General features: G+C 36.9%; 1 protein-coding gene across 1 annotated transcript in view; it reads right to left on the bottom strand.

Moving 5' to 3' along the window:
* Positions 1 to 25,755, bottom strand: part of ENTHD1 (ENTH domain containing 1) — a 98,506-nt gene that overhangs the window by 50,353 nt on the left and 22,398 nt on the right. Inside the window, exon 3 of the mRNA XM_067698749.1 lies at positions 8,730 to 8,848. Within this exon, the coding sequence (XP_067554850.1) occupies positions 8,730 to 8,848 (119 nt within the window). The remainder of the gene's footprint in view (positions 1 to 8,729; positions 8,849 to 25,755) is intronic.

The raw sequence follows: 25,755 nt of genomic DNA on the forward strand, positions 1-25,755 counted from the left end.
GCCTCCAGCCATATGTGACTGTTGAGCATTTGAAACGTGGCTAGTGTGCCTGAGAAACTAAAGTTTTCATTTAATTTTATTAATTTAAATTTAAATAGTCACATGTGTCTAGTAGCTACCTTAGGGAAGTTGTAATATTTGCGAACAGAAGGTTGATTATGGAGACTTCTATTAAGTGTGTGAATTAGTCCCCTGTTCTTTCCCTCCTTGTGTTTAAATCTTTTTTGAAAAATTAATAATAATGGTGATAATGAAAAAAGAATACAGCAATCTATATGTACTAATATAGAAATATGTCCATAATATATAGTTTAGTGAAAAAAGCGTATTTTGGAACAATTTACATCGAATGATTGCATTTATTATAGAGAAAGATGAAGATATATTATTTAGTTAAAAGTATGCATATCTTGAATGAATGAGCAGTATATCTTGAATGAATCCATTTAGGTAAAAAATGTATGGACACAGAAAATTTCCCCCCCAAAATTCATAAAAATCTTTGTAATGACTGCCTCTGAGGAAGGGAACTGAAAGAGTATAGAGAAGTAAGAAGAAACTTTGTTTTTCACTCTTTACCCTTTTATATTGTTTAAACTTTTTTCAACAAGTATTTTCTAACTTAAAAAGAATAAAAGCCCAAACATGAAAACAAAGGACTTTTAAGCACAAAGCAATGATGCAGAAAAGCGGTAAAAGGATGGTGAATTAACATAATTAGAATAAGTATAATTTCCATTTCTCTAACAGCTTTGATGAGTTCAAATTTTTGCAAATATAATAAATTATATGCTAATAGATCCAAGGATAAAAACTGTTTACTCTTCACCTAACAAATAATAAACAGAGGCAGTAAGACGTAAACAGTTATCTTCTGTCACTAGCGATTTAGTAATGCACAACTACACTGAAGGCTTCGGTCAGATTTACTTTTGTGTGAACCAATTTATAGCATCCCTAACTGTTGCTATGGAAACAACTGAGACCAAAAAAATCATAACCTCATTGTTGAATCTCCTCAAGCAAGAAAAGAGGAAGGTCTTTTGAGCTGGTGAAAAGCTACAAATAGTCTTATTAATTAGCAAATTTAATAATAAAAATTCTGGACAGTACACAGAGAGAAAACTCATCCAAGTGTCATAAATTTAAAGGCTTTCCTTAGTTTTGACGGTATCAGAGGCAAGTACTATTCTGCTTTTGAAAGCCCTATTCTGTTAAGAATTTTATTTACTGCTTTTAGATCATTTTCACATTTGTAGAAAGAAAATAGTTAAAAGAAGTTTCCATTTAAAGTTCTTAAAAGATTTTTTTAAGCACTCCTCATTTTTCCTAAGCAATCAACGATATCATTTCTTTCTCATTCTGTATTAAAAACATGGACATTTTAACGTAGATGCAGTACATTTGGCAACAACAATTAGATTTACGACTCAGCTTGGTAGGTTTTGTCTTATGCTACAGAAGCAGATTACTGAAGAGGACATATTGGATTGCATCAAATGTTCATGACAGTAATAACAGTAATGCTTGTCAGTAGGATGATGGAATAGTGTCCTGATATAGTAATGCTCTGAAAAAGGAAAATCTAGCTTTAAACTTCTTTTGAGATAAGGGTACCATTTTCTGCTCACAGATATAAGACGTGAAATGATGTAAGCCAATTACGGTGGGTTCTTCTAAAGTAAGAAAAAACAATAATAATGAGAATTTAAAGACTGATTAAAAAAAAAAAAACCACTAGGTGATATTTTATGTCTTTGTTACCCTCTAAAGCACATAAGATTATTCAAGTCTATTCTCTTCTTTAAAAGCCATCAGGAGCAAATAAACTGATCACAGATTTTAAAATCATTTTGACTTAATGTCATATCTTTGAAAATAACCTATGTATTTTCAATCTGTGGACTATTATGCAATTAAGAAACAGTGAAATTTTAATTTTATGTACTTTTCTGAGCTGCTAGAAAATCTTGTAAATCCAATACCTAGTTGGTTGGGGAAAAGGGCTGGGAACAGAAGGCCAAGAAATAATTTCAACCCTCCCTCACAGGAACTGTGGCAGAACACTAAACAAAGCATTCTGAGCAGAAGGCCAAACAAGCCTGTATCACAGGAAAAGAGGGGAAGGGAGCTAATACTGAGCGTCTACTCATTCATTCATTTCACTTTTCATTAACAAGAATTTGACAACTGAAGATTCGATAATGAATAAGACTAGAAAGGTCTCTAAAGCACCTGAAGAGGATCTTTCCTTTTAGTAGGAGAAACACACATAAAACAGAAGAATGAATCAATGAGATAATTTCATACAGTCTTGAGTGGAACAGGTTTCCAGTCAAGATGGTTCTATGTGTTCATATTTCAGGGATATGTGTTCTCCAAACACATAGTAATGAAAGAGAAAATACAAAGGTGAGAATTAAAGGTACAGTCATGCTAAAAGACAAGATGAGCATCTTCATGGATGAGAGCACGAACACAAAACACATGATGGTAAGGAGGCTGAAGCTGTGGACCTTTGGGACTCTGGGTCCAGAAAAAAGCAGAGAAAACCAGAAGCTCAATTCCAGAGTGGTCAACACAGATTTACCACTGTGGTGTGTTAGTTTCTGACCGTCCAAGATAGGAGTGCTGAATATGGGCTCACTGCTTGAAACTACGCCGGGCACTGAGCTTCACTACTTACAAAGGAAGCTGAAACAACCTGGCATCAGTCACAGCCTGGGACTATGGCTTCTAAAAGTAGTATACAAGCAGGTGAGAACTAAACTTCACTAGCAACTGAGCCACAGCATCCTGTGGTCTGGGGACCGGATCTGCAATATCTCTGACATGAGCAAAAGAAAGGAGCCCCAAGCTGCCTGGGTAGGTTCTGAATGTGCTACGTAGTCCCAGGTGTCAGGAGGAGGCAAATGAAAAACTGTTAGGCAGGAAAGGTTAAGGACACTCAGAGAATAAGAAAGATAAAAAACTTGAGCCACTCAAGGAGAGCTTACAAACCAGTTTTCCAAAACACAGAAAGAAAACTGAACCCACTCCTGACAAAATGAAACTAAGAAATCTAAAAAGCATATAAAACTAAGTATATTTAGTTCTCAAAAAGAAAATGGAAAGGATAGCATTAATTTAAAGAAATAAAAAAAACAAGAAGCCAAAACAGGCAGAGATGAAATGAGTACAAATGAATATCCTGTAAAAAAGCAATGCAATAGCTATCGAAATAAAACACTTAATGGACAGCGAAAATTCTAGAGTGGACAGAGGTGAAAGGAGAAGAAAATGAACTGGAAGATGGTTCTGATTAATTACCTAAAATGCAGCATGGAGACATAATGAAACAAAAAACTACTTTTTTTTTTTAAGTTTTTTTTTTTAACATCTTTATTGGAGTATAATTGCTTTACAATGGTGTGTTAGTTTCTGCTTTTTAACAAAGTGAATCAGCTATACATATACATGTATCCCCATATCTCTTCCCTCTTGCGTCTCCCTCCCTCCCACCCTCCCTATCCCACCCCTCTAGGTGGTCACAAAGCACTGAGCTGATCTCCCTGTGCTCTGCGGCTGCTTCCCACTAGCTATCGGTTTTATGGTTTTACGTTTGGTAGTGTATATATGTACATGCCACTCTCTCACTTTGTTCCAGCTTACCCTTCCCCCTCCCCATATTCTCGAGTCCATTCTCTAGTAGGTCTGCATCTTTATTCCCGTCCTGCCCCTAGGTTCTTCATGACCATTTTTCTTTTTTATTTTTTTTACAAAAATCTACTTTTAAAAGCAGTTGTTGGGGACAGACGGTTCCTAGACTTAACACAACGACTATTTCATAATGTATGCAAATGTCAAATCACTATGTAGTATACCTGAAACTAACATAATATTGCACATTAACTATATTTCAATAAAAATTTTAATAAAATAAAGCAGTTGAAAGTCATAGAAAATGAGAGATTAAGTGGCCCAATATATACCTAAAAGAAATTAATCAGAAAAAAAAAATGTCAAGGAAATAGAGAAAAAAATATTATTTGAGGAGTTATATATGCCAGAATTAAAGATGTGTGTTCTTATGTGAAAGTACAAATAGAAGTAAGTAGGTGCATGTCTGGGAAGGTCAGAGAACACTGAAGAACAGAGCAGGTTCCAGTTCTGATTCAGTGGCCCCCTCCCTCAGGATCAAGCTTGGAGATCCTATAAGGGGATGACATCAAAATGAGAAGAATTTTTTGTTCTAATTCTGTGAAAAATGACGTTGGTAATTTGATAAGGATTGCATTGAATCTGTAGATTGCTTTGGGTAGTACAGTCATTTTCACAATATTGATTCTTCCAATCCAAGAACATGGTATATCTCTCCATCTGTTTGTGCCATCTTTTATTTCTTTCATCAGTATCTTATAGTTTTCTGAGTATAGGTCTTTTGCCTCCTTAGGTAGGTTTATTCCTAGGTATATGGGAGGAAGATCTAAATAGACATTTAGCCAAAGAAGACATACAGATGGTTAAAAAGCACATGAAAAGATGCTCAACATCACTAATTATTAGAGAAATGCAAATCAAAACTACAATGAGGTATCATCTCACACTGGTCAGAATGACAATCATCAAAAATCTACAAACAATAAATGCTGGAGAGGGGGTGGAGAATAGGGAACCCTCCTATGCTACAGTGTACTCCTACACTGATACAGTCACCAGGGAGAACAGTATGGAGTTTCCTTAAAAAACTAAAACTAAAACCATATGACCCTGAAATCCCACTCCTGGGCATTTATCCAGAGAAAACCATAATTTGAAAAGATACATGTACCCCAATGTTCATTGCAGCACTATGTACAATAGCCAGGACATGGAAGCAACCTAAATGTCCATCAACAGAGGAATGGATAAAGAAGATGTCGTACATATATACAGTACAATGGAATATTACCCAGCCATAAAAAAGAACAAAATAATGCCATTTGCAGCAACATGGATGGACCTAAAGATTGTCATACTGAGTGAAGTCAGACAGAGGAAGGCAAATATCATATGATATCGCTTATATGTGGAATCTAAACAAAAAGGCTACAAATGAACTTATCTACAAAACAGAAACAGAGTTACAGATGTAGAAAATAAACTTATGGTTAACTGGGGGGGAAGGGGGGAAGAGTAAATTGGAAGACTGGGATTGACACACACACACACTACTATATATAAAATAGATAATGAATAAGGACCTACTGTATAGCACAGGGAGCTCTACTCAATACTCTGTAATGGCCTATATGGGAAAAGAATCTAAAAGAGAGTTGGACACATGTATATGTATAACAGATTCACTTTGCTGTATACCTGAAACTAATACAACATTGTAAATCAACTATACCCCAATAAAAAAATTTTTTTAAAATGAGAAGAAAACCGTGAGGGGCCGCAGGAGAGATGGCGTGGCTATTCTGAACTGGTATGTTTGTGTGTGAGGGGTGTGAGGGTGTCTAGTTGGCTTTAGCCTGGGGCAGAAGGTGGCCTGTGCAATGGTTGAACAAAATAAGGAAGGAGTTGGTGGAATTACTGCCCACTCAATGCCTTGGAACCTGCCTGCGCACCTGCTGTGAGTCAGAGAGCTAAACTCGGGAGGGAGTGCTTCCGGTGAGTGCAGAAGCCCTGAGGAGGTAAGAACACTCAGTGGGGACTGACTAGGTAGGCTTGAGAAGATGCTTCTTCACACTTCCTTTTCCAATCCCCCAGGGCAGGTGGTTTACAATTTAAGGAGTGTCTCCCTCTAAATCTGCTTCTTCTTGGGGTGCTAAGGATAAAGATCTAATGTGAGGCATTGATCCTCAGAGTGAGGAATGATTAACTCTGGTATTCTTGGAGGGAACGGGGAGGGGAGAGAGGTGCTCTCCACCGTAGAGTCCACTTCCCCTACATTCCACTTAAGCTGATAGGGCTGACACAGACTGAGGCCCGACCTCTAGCAATCCTAGACAGAGCAGCCATAACCCGGAGGGGTAACCAGTCATTTGGGGATCAAAACTATTAAAAAAAAACGGAATTACAGGTTTTTTCAGAAGCACAGATATTAGAAAAGATGGACCAAGAATTTAAAATAAACTTAATACACATACTAAAATAAATAAGGAAAGGGATAAGCAATATGAAACAGGAAAAAACACAATAAAAAGAATGAAATAGAAATATTAAATATCAAATGTAAAAACAGAATGTTGAAATAGAGAACACAGATGGGATAAACAGTGGAATGAACATAGCTGAGAACAAATTATTAAACTGGAAGATCAGATTGAGAAACTCTAGAGGAAGAAAACAATAAATAGGGACTATAAAGAAAAGTTAAGAGATATGAAGATAGAAAGAGAATTACTAATATCCAGATAAGAAAAGCCCATATAAGAAAGAGAGAAAATGAAGTAAGAAATATTTGAACCAGAGATAACTGTCTCAGAATTAAATAAAGATGAAAGACCTCCCACTGGAAAGTCTCATTGGGTGACAAAGAAGAGAGAGAAGGAAAATCACACTTAAGCATATCAGAGTAAAATTTAAGTCTTTTCAACAATGGCGTTGAAACAATTGGATATCTGTAGGGAAAAGAATTTTTTTTTTTTTTAAACCTCAACCTGTACTTCACACCTTATACAAAAGTTAAATCAAAATAGATCACAGGGCTTCCCTGGTGGCGCAGTGGTTGAGAGTCCGCCTGCCGATGCAGGGGACATGGGTTCGTGCCCCGGTCCGGGAGGATCCCGCGTGCCGCGGAGCGGCTGGGCCCGTGAGCCATGGCCGCTGAGCCTGCGCGTCCAGAGCCTGTGCTCCGCAACGGGAGAGGCCACGGCAGTGAGAGGCCCACGTACCGCAAAAAAAAAAAAAAAAAAAAAGATCACAGACCTAAATGGAAAGCATGAAACTATAAAGCTTTTAGGAGAAAATCTACACAACCTTGGGTTAGACAAAGAGTTCTTAGATATGACACCAAAAGCACGATTCACAAAATTAAAAACTGATAAATTGGACTTCACCAAAATTTAAAACTGTTGCTCTGTTAAGATACTGTTAAAAAGAAAAGACAAGCCACAGACTGGAAGAAAATATATGCAGGTCACCTCTCTGACAAAGGACTTGAATCCAGAATAAATGAAGAATTCTCAAAACTCAATGGTAAAAAACAACCTAGTTAGAAAATGGGCAAAAAATATGAATATATATATTTAACCAAAGAGAAGTTATGATGGCACAAATAAGCACATAAAAAGATGTTCAATATCATTAGCCATTTGGGAAACACCAATTAAAACCACAATGAGATCTCACCAGAAACCTAGTAGAATAACTAAAATTAAAATAGTGGTAATACCAAAAGTGGGTGAGGATGCAGAGAAACTGGATCTCTCATACACTGCTGGTGGATGTAAGACGGTACAGCCACACTGGAAAACTGTCTGACAGTTTCTTAAAAAACTTAGTATGCACTTACCATGCAATCCAGCAAGCACACTCTTGGACAGTTATCCCAGATATATGAAAACTTCACATACAAAAACCTGTACACAGATGTTCACAGCAGCTTTATTCATAAACAGCCCCAAACTGGAAACACTCAACTATCCTTCAGTGGGTGAATGGTTGAATAAACTCTGGTACATCTATACTATGGGATGCTACTTAACAATAAAAAGGCATGAATTATTGATTCCTGCAACAACCTGAGTGGATCTCAAGAGCATTACGCTGAGTGAAAAATAAAATCTATCTCAAAAAGTTACGTATAGTCTGTGTCCATTTACACAACATTCTAGAAATAACAAAACAACAGAGATGGAGAAAAGATTAGTGGTTGCCCATATACGGGGTTGGGAGGAGTGGGATGGGGTGAATAGCATGAGGAACTTCTTTTGTGGTGATAGAACAGTTCTGTATCTTGATTTTGGTGCTGGTTATAGGAATCTATACTTAGGATGAATTACACAGAACACATACACACACAATGCAGGTTAAAAAAATGGATACTGAATTGAAAATTTGAAAACTGAATAAGGTCTGTAGTCTAGTTAGCATAACATGCCAATGTTTATTTCCTGATTTTGATATTGTACTACTATAGCTATATAGAAGTCAACACAGGGGAAAGCTGGGTGAAGGGTACATGGGACTCTGTACTGTTTCTGCAACATCCTATAAGTCTATAATTATTTCGCAATAAAAACCTTTTTTAAATGCGTAGAGTAAGATGGACTGTTCAAAACGTTAAATATTGCTTATCCACGGGGGATAAATAAGACCCCTATATTACACTATACAGCAAAATTCCAGAGGGCATAAAATCTGAACATGGGAAGAAAAAATAAGACACCTTTATTATATTAGGATTAAAAAAAAGAATTGCTTAAATAAGATTTTAAAAAGCATGAACTATAAAGGAAAACTTTAATTTAACCTTATTCTTATTTAAAATTCTGTGTAACAGAAGACATCAAAAACAAAGTTAAAAGACAAGCACAGTTTCTTTTAGAACACATGAAGCTGGAAAAAGCAAGAAAACAAATTCTCCCATAGGGCCTCCAGAAAGGAATACAGCCTTGCAGACACCTTGATTCCGGGACAGTGAGACCTGGGTCAGACCTCTAACACATAGAACTCTAAAATACTACATTTGTGTTGATTTAAGGCACTAAGTCTGTGGTAATTTGTTAGAGCAGCCATAGGAAACTACTATAATGACTTACCTCTGCTGATTTCCAAGCATTAATCTTGAGGGGTAGTATTTCCTGGGATGACACACTTCTGCTAGGCAACTGAATGTCTTGACACTGCTCTTGTTTCAATCCTGCCTTGGAAGTGTTTTCTGTCAACAACATAAAGCTAAGATTTTACTTTGACAGGAAATAGTAATGTTTTCACATCAGCTCACAATTTTTAAGTTAATCACTTCTGAAGATCCATTTTGTCTACAAAATATACATCATGTGCCAATGGTTACCTATGAATATTAATCATTTAATATATCCCTTTATCATAATTGACAAGTTCGGACAGATTTTAAAAATACAAATTCAATTCTAGCCCTTTCTCCCATCAATGATTCAATTTTAAGTTTTATTATTTGAAACATTTTTTAAAATAAAGTATAATATAGTGTAGAAAATAGAGTTTGAAAATGCAAATTACTCAAATGAAATTTTAGCAAAGCAGGAATGACAATTATAATTATTCTAATAATATTTAAAAGAACTTTATTCCTGCAGTGTGAATTTCATGTGTTCTAGGCAAAATTAGTCAGAAATGTATAGATTATTTTATAAAAAGAAAATTGAAACAAAATTTAAAAATTTAAACAAAAAAGAAATGCCAATGAAGATAAGCTGATGTATCTGTTTATATATATTTGCTGAATTTAATGTTTTTGTAGTCTTAATATCACTTTCCTTCCTATGTTAATTACTATGTAAACAAAAGTATTAGCAGCAACTATATTTCAGCATATTATTGGGGACCACAAAAAGCATAAGAAATCTATCTTCAAACTGGTATATGCACACCTCTGGGGGTACCCGAAGACTTCCCAAGTCTAAGTACATAGATAGCTTTATGGGCATAGATAGCTTTAAAGGACTCAATTTCCAGATGCACAAGTTCTGTATATATTCTTACCAAAAACTGATCTGCCTGAGAATGCAACTGTGTAGAAGCATCTGGCTGGTTCTTTCCCCTTTCCCTTTCATAATCAATTTTCTCCGACTTTACAAAGAAAGACATTTTCTTTACCCATATTATTATGGTGCATCTTCCCTTAAGATACAAGCATAATTGTCTCTAAGGCACCAAACAATAGTAAAAACGACTGGTATAGGGAAGCTTCCTTTAATCAAGGCATGAAAAACCCAAAGTAGAGCTTCAAAGTTTGTCCTGTCTTATACATATTTCTTTTAATCGCAAAGCATGGCACAAGCAACAGTTCTTTTGATCCACACCAGGATGTGTGGTACTCAGATATATCACAGTGTGGAGGAGCAGGACAGTTGATAAGTTTCATCTAATGTCCTTGTGCTTTCCATTCCTCAGTACCGTCGAAGAATGCATCGTTCCTGAGTAAGAGTCCCATAACAGAAGAGCACAGAAAGCATCAGAGGCAGGGGCACCTTATTTCACCAACACAACATACTTAGGGCAAGTCTTCATGCCTTAGCTATTTATCTTAAGAAAACTAAGGAGTGTGAATACAACCAGAGTGATGTCTGGTTACATGTTTATTTAAATAATGTTAGATGTTTTCTGAAAGAAACTTTAAATCTGATTCTACTGGTTGTTTTCACAATGAGGGCCGACTTTGACAGCTAGGTAAATATGGTAAATATTGTCCAATAATTGAATGAAACAAATCTGCAGTTCTGAAGACTTGATGAAAATTCATTTAAAGCATATGACACAATAAAATCACTTTCTCAAAAAATTTTGTATTGACGGGTACACTGCAATTAGTGTTTTTATTTTTCCCACACATTCTGAGTATATTGGGTTAAATTAAAATGTAACCAGAATAATTAATAGTCATTTGATAAATTTTAGCAAAAGGTTTTTGGTATTATTTCCAGAAATTGAGAACATAAATTGCTCCCAATGACTGTTTAACAAGTCTTTTTCTAAGTGGGGTGTTTCCAATCCTTTGCTTTCAACAACATTAAAGAAAGATCTAATCAAGTTAACAGTTGACAAGAGATGAAAAACATTTTTATAATAAATCACTATATAATTTTTGGCATATTATTTGGAAAGAATTCATAAAATTAATTGACATTGCTATAATAAAACACCTTCTATTCCCCACCCAATTTCAGGTGAACAAATCTTCTCAGCATTTACATCTCTAAAAATGTAAAACAGAAACAGAATTTATGCTAAACCCTGTTTATTTCAAGGAATAAGTAATATTCATATATGGGTAAATGAACAGTTCCATGTAGCTCATAAATAATATCTTTCCAATAAAATTTTATTCTTTATGTTTAATAAGTACTTAACCACATTTATGTGGTTGTTTCTTTTTTTTAAATTTTATTTATTTATTTATTTTTGGCTGCATTGGGTCTTCGTTGCTGCGCACGGGCTTTCTTTAGTTGCATCAAGCGGGGGCTACTCTTCGTTGCGGTGCACGGGCATCTCATTGCGGTGGCTTCTCTTGTTGCGGAGCACGGGCTCTAGGCGAGCAGGCTTCAATAGTTGTGGCACGTGGGCTCCGTAGTTGTGGCACACGGGCTCTAGAGCACAGGCTCAGTAGTTGTGGCGCACGGGCTTAGTTGCTCCGTGGCACGTGGGATCTTCCCGGACCAGGGCTCGAACCCATATCCCCTGCATTGGCAGGCAGATTCTTAACCACTGTGCCACAAGGGAAGCCCCCATTTATGTGGTTTTGATCGACTTTGTACTAAAAATAATTGTAACAGTAAGTCAATCTAGAAGAACTACTTTGCCACTTAAAGCCTCTTGTCACAGACAATTTAGAAAAATAATTTCAATTTATATACATATTTTATGTAGAGACAACTTTCAAGCATAAACATACTTTCTATCAGGATAAAATTCTGTGAGGGATGTGGAATAGATATATGACTTCAAGGAGAAAAGGGAATGATGTACAATGTCCAATAATTAAAGAAGACCATGTATTGTTTCAAATGAATGACTACAGATATGAATCACAATAGTATTTATATTCCTTTAGATGCTCTTAAAAGACTCATGAAAGTTTTGCTTGTTTTCTTTTCTTTTGTCTTTAATGTCAATATTTTGAATTATATCCTTTGCATTTACCATACTTAAGACAAAATTTCACACGTCAGTTAAAAACATATTAGGAGGCATATAATTTTTCAAAATCATTTTAGGAATTATACAAGAAAAATAGCCTGGTCCTTGCCTTCAGAAAGTTTATAGCCTGACTAGTGAGATAAGTCTAACATACAGAGACTTATGGGAAAAAATTAGAAGAGAACAATTACAGGTCAAACTTTCTTAAAATAACTAACTTTAGGAATAGAAATTCTAAGGAGGAAAAAAAATCAATGTGTACCAGAGTAATCAGAAAGAGCCTCAAACAGGAAGTAAAATGTGAAGAAGGCTTTGAAGGATGGCTAGGATCCTGATAAATACAGAGGGAGAAATTATTCCAAGCAGAAGGAACTACATAGGCAAAAGGAGCAAGTATGATATAAGACAAAGATGCTGAAGAATAAGAACTTTGCATTTATGGCTCTAACTTTTCATTTTCTTGTAACTTCACATGAAAATGAATAATTAAAGTGAGCTTATTTTGGACTTGGAGATTTTATAAGTAATACCGGCAAACAGCAGTAGTTTGAGGCTTAGATCATCTATGTACTTTCAAGTGATTTAATGAGGAACTATCTTTATTATCACTCTTTGAGCATTCAGCAACAAATTATCCTTGAAATGATATGGACTTAAGTTTTAGACATCACAGAAGTAGATTAATAAAAATTTCAGGAAGTCAATTGTGAAGTAAAGTGTGAGGAAAACTGAAGAATAGTAAGGATTGTGAAAGAAAAAAATATCTTGCATATTTGGAGATGCATTTTAGCCTAGAATAGCTAAAATGTTTTAAGCCTATAATAAATTATCTTATGGAGCAAGAAGGAAGGCAGTTAGAATATACTGAGTGTACAGAAATTCATTTAGAAATTTATTTTAGCATCAGCACAACACTGGAAGTGAGGTGTGCTTAATTAAATTAGGTGATTACACAACATTGCTTTCTGGGTTTTCACAAGCAAGTGGAGGGGGAGAACACACTTCACACATTTAGTTCCTTAGTGGAAATGAAGTACCCTGTATATCACAAGCTACTTATCAATCAAAACTGTGAAGTCACAGTCAAGGAGTACTAGTATGTGAATGAGAAACCTCAAAGGAAAAAGCGAAGATGCTGCAGGAAACGATGCTATTGAGTCATTCGAAGATGAGTGCTTAGATACCACGGCTGTAGGTACTTGGCAGAAGCTATCTGGAGAGAAGCTATAGATCTCATTGAGCCTGTATCACTAGATAATACCACAAAGCAGAACTGGTGAACCCTTTGATATTTCTCAGATGAGATACCAAACTGACGTTCAAACTATCAGACATTAACAATGTGACAGCACATTTTGGAGTTGAAACCCTCCATAAATACCCAAACTGTTCTATGTATTATTTAGCATCTACTAGACATTGTTGCTATGTATTGACAGTGTCCTTTTAGGTGTAATTGAAGTAAACTAAGTCATTTACCTAACAAAATTAACTTTTAAAAATGAACAAGTATATCTATCATAGAAAACATTCATGGGCTAATGAAGAACTGATAAGATTTCAAAGCCTCATAGTGATTAAGTTTATATTTAACTTTTGCAGAATCATGAGTTTAGAACCTTAACAATTTCATTATCTTGGAGCAAACTTACAGAAAAGATGCAAGAATAGCACAAAGAATTCTCATCCAGATCCACCAATTGTTAACATTTTGTCCCATTTGCTTTATAATTCTCTCATTTATGTACGTATCTTTGTCCTGTATCATAAATCTTGAGGCAAAGCCATTGTTGTAGGTTGGATTCCCCAGGAAACAGACTCCGAGACCCAGATTTGTACGAGGGGATTCATTAGGGAGTACTCTCAGAAACCACATCTGGGAGTAGGGAGGGAGGCATGACTGGGCCAAGGGAGAAATTCAACTGGGATGCGTTTGCAGCAGAGGCCTCAGCCAGTCCTACTAGGAGCTCTGGGGCTGGAATGGCTCTTCCCGGTGGTCCTGCCTTGAAGCAAAGGGGACGGCCCACTTCCATAAGTCATTGAAAGTAGGTTCTCTCAGGGACAGGGCATGATCTTAGGTAAAGAGGCTTTCTTCAGCTGTTGGGAATTTGAAGAGAAGAACTCAGCTGAGACCCCTCGGGCACCAAGTCTCCCAGCTGCCGAGGGAATAAGTGCCTTGATCTTGAAGTGGGAACGTGGGAAACGCCACAGCATCCACTACACACGGCCCCTCCATTATTCCGCGTTATTACTCTGCTCCTATTTACTCATGACAAATACTTCAGAGGCACAGGAGACAGGATGCGAGTCTGATAAATCTTTTTTGAAAGGTGAATTTTGAAATTAGTGGAGAAAAGCATGTTTTTTTTAAAAAATGAAAACAGAGAAAGGATAAAGAATAAGAAAGCAGAGATGTTTAAGTAGATTTTTTAAATTAAATTGGAAATAGGTAGCTAATGAATAATGAGAAAGGACAAACTTTTGTTTCAGGAGATCTTTTTGTTTGTTTGTTTGTTTGTTTTTGTTTTTGCAAAGTAGCATTTTATTTTCTAACTGCATCTTTGCCGGAAAACACATTCCATGAGCTAAAAATCTCCCCATGGACACTGGCCTAATGACAAACTTCCTAATAACGGTAATTAAAAGTTCCTTTGAAAGTATAACCTCTTTCTTGAGTCATATTATTCTGGGAAAAATGAAGGGTGGATGAGTACGTGTAGAAATCAGGTCTTCAGTTGTGAAAATCTGAGTTGTACACGGAGAGAAAGCAGTAGGGGAAAGGCACACTCCCCCAGGCCTGAGCTCAGACGGCGCCACTTTCCTCCTCTGGATCGGAGCCCCGGTTCTGCTGCCATTCATCACCCCCTTGATGCCCTGAGGCTCTGGGCGGAGGGAGGGGCCGCAGCTGTGGAGGCCGGTGTGTGCGCAGGGAGCACCCGAACGCCTGTGGCTGAGCAGCTGCAGCTGCGTCCAGGGCCACCACGCCCTGCGCCTCACCCCAGAGCCAGGCTCTGCTTGCAGGACCCTCAAAGAAGCAACATAGGGTCAGGAGGGACTCAGGCCACGATGCCCAGGAGCAAGAAAGCCTTAGTCTCGCAGGACCTCAGCACTCCAAACTCTCTATGGCTGCCGTTTTGTATGTTTCAGGAGATCTTAAAAAGGGAGTTGAGGCAATTTTATTTCAGCATTTTGCTAACAATAGCATACAAGATTTGAGACACTGCCAGTAGTTCTTACTCAATAATAATGGTAAACAGGAAAACCCACAACTGTATTATATACTCAGCTACAGGGACAAGAAGAAATGAACAGTCCCTACAAAAGCAAGTCTAAATATTCAGTAGCTGACTCCTGAGTTAAGGTAACAGAGTGAAGCTGCAATACAGAGTTTCCATCACAAAATATTGAATACTTAATGAGATGTTTTTCTTAAAAGTCAAAACTAATCCAGAGGCAGAGTCAAGATGGCAGTGTGGGAAGATGCAGAGTTAGCATCTCCCCACAACTAGGGCGACTGCCAGCCGCTGGTGGGGAACTCTGACGCCCAAGGAGACGGGAGGAACCCCAGAGTGAACCGGCAGGACATGGGGGGGACTCAGGGGGGAGGAGAAGTGGAGGCCAGACAGGGTCAGCACCCCTGAGGCTGGGGAGATCAGGAGAGGCAGGTGGGAGGGCCCTCCAGGAGGAACGGGAGAGAAGTGGAGGGTGATTGCCCTGCCCACTCGAGTCCAGGAAGCCTGCTGGGCTCCCAGGTGAGGTCCCCTGCCCTCTGAGACCAGGGATGAGGGGCACGCCTCAGCCCCTTCTGTTCCTTGAGCCTAAGCCCCACCTCCCACACCCCTCAGGGCCTTTTCCAGCCCTGTGGGTCCTAAGCATAGGCCCCAGCCACCATGCAAATCTCGCCCTTGCTTAGGCCCCGCCCTCCACAGTCAAGGCCTCCCCCCCTTTTTTTTCTTTTCCCTCCTCCTCTTTTTTACTATTGTGGTACTGATGTACGTTCCAGTTGTTGATTCATCTATATTTTTATTTTTATATTCTTTCTAACATATCTGGTAGTTTCCTAGTCTAATTTTTTTACTTTGTTATTGTTTTGTTTTTTTTTTTTTTGCCGCCCCACATGGCTTGTGGGATCTTGGTTCATGAGCTGGGGGTTGGGCCAAAGCTGTTGCAGTGGGAGCTCTGAATCTGAACCACTGGACTAACAGAGAACCTCAGACCCCAGGGAATATTCATTGGAGTGAGGTCTCACGAAGTTCCTCATCTCAGCACCAAGAGCCAGCTCTACCCAATAGCGTACAAACTCCAGTGTTAGAAGCCTCGAGCCAAACAACCAGTAAGACAGGAACACAATCCCATTCATAAAAAAAAAAAAAAAAAAAAAAAGACAGCAAAAAAATATGTCACAGATGAAGGAGCAAGGTAAAAACCTATAAGACCAAATAAATGAAGAGGAAATAGGCAATCTACCTGAAAAAGAATTCAGAGTAATGATAGTAAAGATGATCCAGAATCTCGGAAATAGAATGGAGGCACGGATTGAGAAAATACAAGAAATGTTTAACAAAGATCTAGAAGAACTAAAGAACAAACAGAGATGAACAACACAATAACTGAAATGAAAAATACACTAGAAGGAATCAATAATAGAATAACGGAGGCAGAAGAACAAATAAGTGAGCTGGAAGACAAAATGGTGGAAATAACTGCCAAGGAGCAGAATAAAGAAAAAAGAATGAAGAGAATTGAAGACAATCCCAGAGACCTCTGGGACAACACTAAATGCATCAACATTCGAATTATAGGGGTCCCAGAAGAAGAAGAGGAAAAGAAAGGGTCTGAGAAAATATTTGAAGAGATCATAGTCAAAAACTTCCCTAACATGGGAAAGGAAATAGTCACCCAAGTCCAGGAAGCACAGAGAGTCCCATACAGGATAAACCCTAGAAAAAACACACCAAGACACATGTTAATCAAACTAACAAAAATTAAATTCAAAGAAAAAATATTAAAAGCATCAAGGGAAAAACCAAAAATAACATATAAAGTAGTCCCCATAAGGTTATCAGCTGATTTTTCAGTGGAAACTCTACAGGCCAGAAGGGAGTGGCAGGATATACTTAAAGTGATGAAAGAGAAAAACTTACAACCAAGATTACTCTACCTAGCAAGGATCTCATTCAGATACGATGGAGAAGTCAAAAGCTTTTGAGACAAGCAGAAGCTAAGAGAATTCAGCACCACCAAACCAGCTTTACAACAAATGTTAAAGAAAACTCTCTAGGCAGGAAACAAAAGAGAAAAAGACCCACAAAAACAAACCCAAAACAATTAAGAAAATGGTAATAGGAACATAGATATCGATAATAAACTTGAATGTAAATGGATTAAATGCCTCTACCAAAAGACACAGACTGACTGAATGGATACAAAAACAAGACCTATATATATGCTGTCTACAAGACACCCACTTCAGACCTAGGGACACATACAGACTGAAAGTGAAGGGATGGAAAAAGATATTGCATGCAAATGGAAATCAAAAGAAAGCCGGAGTAGCAATACTCGTATCAGATAAAATAGACTTTAAAATAAAGAATGTTACAAAAGTTAAGGAGGGACACTACATAATGATCAAATGATCAATCCAAGAAGAAGATATAACAATTATAAATGTTTATGTACCAATATAGGAGCACCTCAATACATAAGGCAAATGCTAACAACCATGAAAGGAGAAATTGACAGTAATACAATAATAGTAGGGGACTTTAACACCCCACTTACACGAATGGACAGGTCATCCAAACAGAAAATAAATAAGGAAACACAAGCTTTAAATGACACAATAGACCAGATAGATTTAATTGATATTTACAGAACATTCCACCCAAAACTGGCAGAATACACTTTCTTCTCAAGTGCACACAGAACATTCCCCAGGATAGATCACATCTTGGGTCACGAATCAAGCCTCAGAAAATTTAAGAAAATTGAAATCGTATCAAGCATCTTTTCTGACCACAGCTATGAGATTGGAAATCGGTTACAGGAAAAAAACTGTAAAAAACACAAATACATGGAGGCTAAACAGTGTGCTACTAAATAACCAAGAGATCACTGAAGAAATCAGAGAAGAAATTTATAAATACCTAGAAACACATGACAACGAAAACACGACGGCCCAAAACCTATGGGGTGCAGCAAAAGCAGTTCTAAGAAGTGAGTTTATAGCAATTCAATCTCACCTCAAGAAACAAGAAAAATCTCAAATAAACAATCTAACCCTACACTTAAAGCAACTAGAGAAAGAAGAACAAAGAAAACCCTAAGTCAGTAGAAGGAAAGAAATCATAAAGATCAGAGCAGAAATAAATGAAATAGAAACGAAGAAAACAATAGCAAAGATCAATAAAACTAAAAGCTGGTTCTTTGAGAAGATAAACAAAATTGATAAACCCTTAGCTTAGCCAGACTCATCAAGAAAAAAAGGGAGAGGACACAAATCAATAAAATTAGAAATGAAAAAGGAGAAACCACAACTGACACTGCAGAAATACAAAGGATTATAACAGACTACTACAAACAACTATACGCCAATAAAACGGACAACCACGAAGAAATGGACAAATTATTGGAAAGGTACAATTTTCCAAGACTGAACCAGGAAGAATTAGAAAATATAAACAGACCTATCACAAGTAATGAAATTGAAACCGTAATTAAAAATCTTCCAACAAACTAAAGTCCCGGACCAGATGGCTTCACAGGCAAATTCTATCAAACATTTAGAGAAGAGCTAACACTGATCCTTCTCAAACTCTTCCATAAAATTGCAGAGGGAGAAACACTCCCAAATTCATTCTACAAAGCCACCATCACCCTGATACCAAAACCAGAAAAAGATATCACAAAAAAAGAAAACTATAGGCCAATATTACTGATGAACATAGATGCAAAAATCCTGAACAAAATACTAGCAAACAGAATCCAACAGCACATTAAAAGGATCATACACCATGATCAACTGGGATTTATCCCAGGGGTGCAAGGATTCTTCAATATATGCAAATTAATCAATGTGATACACCACATTAACATATTAAGGAATAAAAACCATATGATCATCTCAATAGATGCAGAAAAAGCTTTTGACAAAATTCAACACCCATTTATGATAAAAACTCTCCAGAAAATGGGCATAGAGGGAACCTACCTCAACATAATAAAGGCCATATATGACAAACCCACAGCAAGCATCATACTCAATGGTGAAAAACTGAAAGCATTTCCACTAAGATCAGAAACAATACAAGGATGTCCACTCTTGCCACTCTTATTCAACACAGTTTGGAAGTCCTAGCCACAGCAATCAGAGAAGAAAAAGAAATAAAAGGAATACCAATTGGAAAAGAAGTAAAACTGTCACTGTTTGCCAATGACATGACACTATACATAGAAAATCCTAAAGATGCCACCAGAAAACTACTAGAACTAATCAATGAATTTGGTAAGGTGGCAGGATACAAAATTAATGCACAGAAATCTCTGGCATTCCTATACACCAACAACGAAAAATCAGAAAGAGAAATTAAGGAAACACTCCCATTTACCACTGCAACAAAAAGAATAAAATACCTAGGAATAAACCTGCCTAAGAAGGCAAAAGATTTGTACTCAGAAAACTATAAAACACTGATGAAAGAAATCAAAAATGACATAAACAGATGGAGAAATATATCATGTTCTTGGGCTGGAAGAATTAATATTGTGAAAATGAATATACTACCCAAAGCAATTTACAGATTCAATGCAATCCCTATCAAGCTACCAACGGCATTCTTCACAGAATTAGAACAAAAAATTTTACAATTCGTATGGAAACACAAAAGACTCTGAATAGCCAAAGCAATGCTGAGAAAGAAAAATAGAGTTGGGGGAATCAGCTGCATAGCACAGGGAGATCAGCTGGGTGCTTTGTGACGACCTAGAGGGGTGGGATAGGGAGGATGAGAGGGAGGCTCAAGAGGGAGAGGACATAGGGACATGTGTACGCATATGGCTGATGTGCTTTGTTGTGCAACAGAAACTAACACAGTATTGTGAAGCAATTATACTCCAATAAAGATCTATTAAAAAATATATTAGAAACCATCAAAACTGCTTTATCAAGGGATTTTGCCCTCTTTTTTAAGAGCCTTCGTGCACAACTACCCTCAGTGGGATAGGGAGGGTGGGAGGGAGGGTATATTGGGATATATGTATACATATAACAGATTCACTTTGTTGTACAGCAGAAACTAACACAACATTGTAAAGTGATTATACTCCAATAAAGATGAAAAAAGAAAAAAAAAAGCTAATCCAAAAAATTTACAGTAGCAATCTGACATGGAAACAGATGTACCTAAAGGTAATTTTAAAAGAAAAAAATAAATAACTGGTGGCCAAGGAAAGAAACAAAATCTAGGACATCCCCTCTCTCCCAAAGGTGATACCGATGAGTTGACAAGATTCTGAGATTTCTCATCAATATTCTCATATCTGGAAAAAAAAGGGAACTGAATGGACAATGCTATTTTCCTTCCTTATGACTGAAAAGAGGTGGAAACAGCTAAAGAAAAAAAAATAGGTGTAACAGAGTTAGTAAATAAAGATGCTGACACTTAAATGAAAGTGAAAGCCATAGTTTCACATTAAATTGGGTGAAGGTTCTGAAGTTGAGGGTCTCTCCCCACCTGATGGGAATGGGGCACATTTCCCAACTTGATAGAATGAGCAGGATCTTGTACAAAAGACTCGGAAGTCCCATATTCTAAACAAGGTTGCATATGGCCTAATGAAGGCCCCCATTCCTCCGTGCTCCAGAAAAGTGGATAAAATAAATAGCCCACAAACCGCAACTTGGTGGAGAAAACAAACTGGTCTCAGATATGGTACCAAGAGTCAAGAAATCACACCTGAGCAAATAACCAACAAAGTCTATTGTGCTATACAGTACCTCTATTAACCCATTTACTTCTTACAAGAACTCTGTAATAGGAGCTGTATTATCCCCATTTTACAGAAGATGAAATTGCAGCATGAAGTTTTAAGTAGGATGTCCAAGGTCATACAATCCACACAATCTGAATCAGGATTCCAATCCAGGCAGTAGGACTCCAGAACCTGAGTGCTTAACCAGGATTCTCTATTGCTTTCAAAACAGTGCCTAGTCAGAGCTGCCTGAGCATCAGCAGATGTAAAGAAATGACCTGGCAACTAAACAAATACATTCCAGTAGAAAAAAAGAAAAGAGACGAGGAGTAAGAGAGCGAGAGATGGTATGCAAAAAAAAAAAAAAAAGATTCCAAATGTAGAAGAAAATGTAGCACAAGGAACAGAAGGAAATTCCTCACAATATGGCATTAGATGGTTTTTGAAATTATTGTAAATTGTGTGTTTTCATATATTTCATTTTATAATTGTTTGTTGGTACTATATAACATCACAGCGTTAAGCATTAAAAAAATATGTTTCCTGGCCTTACATATTTCCTCCTCTCTTTTAGGAAATGCTTTCCATATCTCCTTCCTATTTTTCAAATGGGCTGTTCTTCTTGTTTGTTTGTTTGTTTGTTTGTTTTTGTGGTACGCGGGCCTCTCACTGTTGTGGCCTCTCCTGTTGCGGAGCACAGGCTCAGCGGCCATGGCTCACGGGCCCAGCCGCTCCGCGGCATGTTCTTCCCAGACTGGGGCACGAACCCGCGTCCCCTGCATCGTCAGGCGGATTCTCAACCACTGCACCACCAGGGAAGCCCTGTTCTTCTTGTTTTATAGGAATTCTTTATATGTTCTGGAAACTAATCCTTGTAAGTTATACGTGTCAGAAAATTTTCTCCTAGTTTGTGACTATCTTTTTCACTTTTTTATATAGTGTTTTTTGATGAGGAGAAAATTCTTAAATTTAACATAGTTTTATTAGTTTTCTATTGCTGCCAAAAATTACCACAAACTTAGTGGCTCAAAACACCACCTATTTATTATGTCACAGTTCTGTAGGTCAGAAGCCCAGGCAGGCTTGACTGGGTTCTCTGCTTTGAGTCTCACAAGGCCAAAATCAATGTGTCAGCCAAGCTGGACTTTCATCAGGAGACTCAGGGGAAGAAAACACTTCCAGGAGCATTCAGGTGGTTGGCAGAATTCAGTTTCTCATGGTTGTAGGACTGAGGTTCCCATTTCCTTGCTGGGTGGCAACCAGGGATCACTCTCAGCTTCTAGAAACCACTTACATTCCTCATCACTACATCTTCAAGCCAGTAAGGGTGCATCAAATCCTTCTCACTCTTGGAATCTCTCTGACTTCTTCTAACACCAGCTCGAGAAAACTCTGCCTTTAAAGGGTTCATGTGGTTACATTAAGTCCACCTGGATACTCCCTTTTAGACATATAATGTAACATAATGTATACTCCCTTTTAGACATATAATGTAACTCCCATTATCACATGGGAGTGATAATTCATCATACTTCACAGGTTATGCTCACATTCAAAGGGGAAGGCATTAAATAAAGGTGAGGGTCATTGGGGTTTATTCACAGAATTCTGCCTACCACAACAGTCAAAGTTATAAATACTTTTTTTAAAATAGTTTGATCATTTTTGGTTATGTTTAAGAAATTCTTCCCTATCCCAATGTGAAAAAGATATTCTCCTATATTTTCTTCTAACATTTTGAAGTTTTATTTTTTCACTTTTAAGTTCTTAATTCCTCCAGGATTTGTTCTTGTGCATGATATGAGGTAGAGACCTAATTTCATTTTTTTCAATATGGATAAATAATTTCCCTGGTATTATTTATTAAGCAGTTCATCCTTTCCCCACCAATGTGAAACGCCACCTCTGTCATACACTAAGATAACATAGTTGCCCAGGTCTGTTTTCAGGGCTCTATAGTTTGTTCCATTGGCCATGCACCCATCCCTGCATCAATACCACACTACCATGATTACTGTTGCTTTATTCTTGTTATCTAGAAAGGCAAGCTCTCCACCTTATTCTTCTTCAGGAACATTTTGGATATGCTTGAGCTTCTGATCCTTTCAGATAAATTTTTGGAATCAGCTGATCAAATTCAATTTTTGAATCCTTTGGGACTTTGATTGTAAATGCACTGAATCAGTGATTCTCAACTGGGGGCAATTTTGGCCCCCAGGGGACATTTGACAATGTCTGCAGACACTTCTGGTTCTCACAAAAGGAAGGGATGTGTGCTAATAGCATCTAGTGGGTAGAGGCCAGAGGTAATGCTGAACATCCTACACTGCACAGGACAGTCCCCACATCAAAGAATTATCTGACTTAAAATGTCAATAGTACCAAGCTTGAGAAACCGTCCACTAAATTTATGCAATTTGGAGACAACTGATACTTAATATTTTTGATTATTTCAATAAACAATTTATTTTGACCTTACAGCCAGCCATTTTGCTAAAACTCTCTTATTATTTCTAATATGTCTGTAGATCTTTTCAAGTTTTCTGTATGAAAATCTTTTCATCTGCAAATAAATTTATTTCTTCCATTTCAATACTTATGTTTTAAATTTCACTTACCTGTTTTATTGTCATGGCTAGAACCTCCAGTATAAAACTGAACAGAAGGAGAATGGGAACTTTTTCTTCTACCTGATTCTAAATAGAATACCTCCACATTCAAACATACGGAAATTTTTTATTTACGTTTTTAATACTCAAACTAAATTGCATTTTTGCTAGAAAAAGTGCTCTTCGTGATACAGATTCTTTGAAATGTTAAGACTTTCTTTATAACATATAATCAATTATAAAATCCATACTTTAAAAAATGTTTTATTTACTTATCAAAAATTGAGAGATTTTGAAATCATCTACTATAATGGTATATGTTTCCATTTCTTCCTGTAGTTCTACCAATTTTTGCTTTATATACTTTGAAGTTATTTTATTGGTTATATTCACATTTAGAAATGTTATGTCTTCCTGGGGAATTAAACCTTTTATCATTCTCGTTAATAATGCTCTTGGCTTTAAATTCTACTTTGTCTGATATTAATGTAGCTATACTAGCTTCCTTAGTATAATGCCTGGTTTATCTTTTTCCACCCACTTGCTTTCAACCTTTATGTGAACTTATGCTTGCAGCATATATATATATCTGGATTTATTTTCCCCCAATTTGATAATCTCTGCCTTTTAACAGATGAATTTAACCCACTGATATTTATTGTGATTATTAATATATTTGGACTAATTTCTACCATTTTACTTTTTTATTTCCATTTGCCCCACTTTATCTACGCTTCTTACCCTTTATAAAATTAAAAAATATTTTTCATTCCATTTTTTTCTTGCTACTTTGGAATTTACACACTCTACTTCTCTTCTTTTAGCATTTACCCTTGAAAGTTTATCATGCACATTTACCTTTAAATGTTTAACATCAAATAATATCCTTACCCATTTCTCAAAATATACAAGGAACTTAAAATACTATAATTCTGTAGACCCACTCCCATGGTTATCCACTATTTTAGCTGTCTTTTTTTTAAACTCGAAAGTTAGACATTATTATTTTACACAGAAAGTGTTTATTTTATTTTATATACATGTTGATTATTTGTTAATCACACCCCCTTACATCTCCAACCATTCTTCTGGAATAATTTTCCTTCTCTTTGAAGTATATTCTTTAATTATAGGTCTCATGGTGGTAAACTCTCAGTTTTTGTACTTATCTGAGAATGACTATTTCACTCTCAGCCTTGAATGATAGTTTTGCTGAGTACACAAATATAGGCTGTTATTTTCTCTCTGCACTGTGAATATATTGTATCACTGTCCTTTGGCCTCCATTGTAATGGAGAAGAAGAGTTTACTTTTACTGGCATGGTAATTGTCATTCCTCTGTAGATGTATCCTCTATGTCTAAACATTGCTTTCATATTTTCTATTTACATTGGATATATCCTCTAGTTCACTAAATTAAGTTTTTTATTTCGATGGTATTTCTCATTTCTGTAAGTACCCATTTTTCAAATTCATACATTCATTCCTAATAATCTTTTTTTTTTTGAAGTAAAACAGTTTTAATTCTTAAGAGTTTAGTTCAGCCCAAGAACCCAGGCTGTGAGAGACATAACTGACATTTGAATAATTGGATTAATTTAGAAAAGTGCAAGTCTGGTTTTGACAGTTGTGCTTTTGTATATTTCTTTTTTCAAGATTTTATTTTTTTAGAACAGTTTTAGGTTTAGAACAAAATTGAGAGGGAGGTACAGACATTTCCCATATACCTCCTGCTCCACACATGGATAGCCTCCCCCATTATCAACACTGTGATTACATCCTTTATTCATTTAAATATTTAAGTACATAGTTCTTCTACATTATGTATTCAACCTTTCTAGTATCTACAGTCTGTGGGTGACTAGATATGTTCTTTGCTAATTACTTTCTCCTGTGTTTGGTGAAACAGATTGTGAGCTCATTGCCTGACTTTAATTGGTGGGAATCCTATGGACCTAACTTGTGAATTGAACACGTTTTCTTCTTGCAGAGAGAACTACCCAGAATCAATTCAGCCCCCTCTTGAGGGTCTGGGTTCAGCACAGTAATCCCATGCTTTCCTTCCCAATGCTAAAGGCAGGCCCAAAATTCATTTTCTTAACTACTAATAACTGCCCTTAAGCAACTCAACCTCTGCAGTCACCTGCAGTGTCCCACAGGCACCAGCTCCAAGTCACTTTCACCTGAGCTCACGTGTCCTGTTCTTATTTCATTTACTTAATTAATTAATTAAAAATTTTAGAAGAAGAGATCCTTAGGGACTTCCCATACCTCTGGTGAGGCCAGAAATGTCTCAGTGTATCATTTCTAGTCTTTGATTGTTGTGCAATAAATGAGTTTCTTGGAGCTCCTAGTAAGTGTTATT

This window comes from Pseudorca crassidens, chromosome 11, assembly GCF_039906515.1.
Source record: "Pseudorca crassidens isolate mPseCra1 chromosome 11, mPseCra1.hap1, whole genome shotgun sequence".
NCBI classification, from domain to species: Eukaryota; Metazoa; Chordata; class Mammalia; order Artiodactyla; family Delphinidae; genus Pseudorca; species Pseudorca crassidens.